Source organism: Myotis brandtii, unplaced genomic scaffold, assembly GCF_000412655.1.
Source record: "Myotis brandtii unplaced genomic scaffold, ASM41265v1 scaffold1557, whole genome shotgun sequence".
Taxonomy (NCBI): domain Eukaryota; kingdom Metazoa; phylum Chordata; class Mammalia; order Chiroptera; family Vespertilionidae; genus Myotis; species Myotis brandtii.
The window spans coordinates 325,047-327,549 of NW_005355651.1; the positions used below are offsets into that span (position 1 = coordinate 325,047).

General features: G+C 57.4%; 1 protein-coding gene across 1 annotated transcript in view; it reads right to left on the reverse strand.

Moving 5' to 3' along the window:
- Positions 1-282: 282 nt before the first annotated feature.
- Positions 283-2,503, reverse strand: part of GRIK1 (glutamate receptor, ionotropic, kainate 1) — a 152,192-nt gene continuing 149,971 nt past the window's right edge. Inside the window, exons 17-18 of the mRNA XM_014536046.1 lie at positions 708-933; positions 283-437 (exon numbers count right to left, since the gene is read on the reverse strand). Of these exons, the coding sequence (XP_014391532.1) occupies positions 310-437; positions 708-933 (354 nt within the window). The 3' untranslated portion in view covers positions 283-309. The remainder of the gene's footprint in view (positions 438-707; positions 934-2,503) is intronic.

A 2,503-nucleotide genomic window follows, 5' to 3' on the forward strand; every position in this document is an offset into this window, starting at 1 on the left:
CGAGCCAAACAGCCAGGGCGAGAATTTATTTTATAATATTTTTAAAACTGATTTCAGAGAGGAAAGGAGAGGGAGAGAGAGAGAAACATCCATGACGAGAGAGAATCATGGACCAGCTGCCTCCTGCACGCCCCCCACTGGAGATCGAGCCCACATCCCAGGCCTGTGCCCTGCCCGCAAGTTTTAAGGTAGAAAAAATACATAGGCACATATAGGAACTGGAAAATAATGCCAAGGAAATTAACCAGAAGATGTTCTTGTTAAGACCTTTGGGGTAAAATAATAGAAACCTACAGGCTCAACCGGATACTAGAACTCGAAAGGAGTAGTGACTTCAAAGTTTACTCGGTTACGTATCTGGGATTGCAGACTCAGAACAGGCCTCTGACCTATGGGGGCCTTTGCCTCAGTGGTCAGTCCACTCAGGCCTTGGAGCCCTGGAAGGTGGAGCAGATTTCCCGAGCCCACACCCCACCGCGCTCCCCGCCACGCTCTCAGCTACGCTCCCCACTACGCTTCACCACGCTCCCCGCCACGCTCCCCCCACTCTCCCTGCCACACTCCCAGCTACACTCCCCACCACGCTCCCAGCCGCACTCCCAGCTACACTCCCACCCACACTCCCCACCACACTCCCAGCCACTCTCCCTGCCATGCCCCACGGTGCCCGCGCCCTCCTCAGCCTCGGCTGACGCTCTGCCTCTTACCCATCGGGGTCCCCACGCCGTAGCCCTTGGAGTCGATGAGGCCCCCGATCTGCGTGAGGCTGCAGTTCCTCTGGGTCACGTACTCGATGCTGGTCGACTCCATGAGCAGCGCGTAGTCGGCGGTGAGCACGCGCTGGATGCCGTCCTCGCTGCTCCTCACCAGGGCCGTCTGCTGCCTGCTGCCCATGAAGGCCCACATCTTCTCGTAGGTGGAGATCCTGGACTTCTGCAGGGACAGGGAGGGGCTGAGAACATGGTCCCAAGGCCGTGCAGAGCCGGTGGTTCAAACAGTGCAGGGGAGACCTTCGCCCTCGGGAGGGAAACCGCGTGCAGGTCCTGGGCCTGCAGGTGGGTCGCCAAGAACCCGGCTCCCTGCCGGCCCCGGTGGGAGGTGCGGAGCGGCTGCTTGGTCATCCGTGCTTCTGTGGGTCTCCTGCAGACCGATCCCGTGAACCAGGAGGTCACGGTTCGATTCCTGGCCAGGGCACAGGCCCGGGTTGAGGGCTCGATCCCCAGTGTGGGGCGTGCAGGAGGCCACTGATCCATGATTCTCTCTCATCATGGATGTTTCTCTCTCTCCCTCTCCCTTCCTTTCTTTCTAAAAATCAATAAACGCATATTAAAAAAATAAAGAGTCCGGTAATTAATTAAAGGTGTGACTCGGAGGAAGAGGTGGCCCTGGTGTTGGGAGAACTTCCTTTAACGTTGTTGAAATGCCCTCCCCTCGTCCTTCCTGCTGATCCGCGGGTGACGGTCCCCCCTGACCCAACAGCTGTCGGATCAGCCACAGCATCAGGACGGCCGTCTCCGCGCTGGGCCTGAGGGTGTCGGGCTCAAGGGGCGTCACCCCTGAGCGACAGGGCCTTCGTCGAGCTTGTCTTCGTGGACGACGTCGGCCGGACCCGGCTGCCTCTCCACAGCCCGTGGGCTCGCGTGGCACTGAGGTTACGATTCTCCCGGTTCTTGTGTGTGAGCACGGCCCCTGGGGACCAGGGTGGTTGTTCCAAGAGCAAACGGCCCCCCCCCCAGGGGACAGCGAGGCCCCTGGTCTCAGACCCCGCCCGGCCCCTCCCCGAGTCACGCGGGAGAGTGGGAGTCGCGGGAGCCGTATTACAAAAAGCACAACTAAAGTTTGATTTTTTTTCATGTGGAAAATACGATATCGCAGATCTGCACTCCCAGGGCGCCCTGCCTGCAAGAACAGCGAGTTCACGGGGAAAAGTCGGTGGTTTTGATGGAAACTTTAGCGAGTGTTTCCCTGCCCCGTTTTTCAAGGAGAAACTTCGTTAAGAGCATCGAGGGCCAGTGGGGGGGTCAGTGGGTTTCTTTGCTCCTGGGTTTTGGTAATTTCTATCGTCCTCCCCTCCTGGCACCTGCCTGCGTTTTATTTATTTGCTTTTTAAAGCTGTAAAACCATGTGGAATCGAGAAAACAAAGAGACAAGCTTTTGCCAAAGGGAGATACACACAGGGGTCCCCCGGACGCATACACACACTCGGAGTAATTACAGAGGCAGCGTTTTATCGAAGCACATTTCATCCAGCCCATCCACGGTTCTCTCATCACCGGTGGCTCCCTCTCCCTCTCCCTCTCCTTTCCTCCCTGAAATCAATAAAAATATATTTAAAAATACACTTCACTGTCAATATCGAGCTGCCCGCTGGTCAAGTGTGTATACATCTTGGGGGGACAGCCTGCGTGTGTGTTTTCCTGGGAACAGAAGCCCCTGCTCCCCGTGTGGGACAGGAAATGCCGCTTGTCAGGCGTTCCTGTGCCTGAGGGGGGGCCAGGCGGGG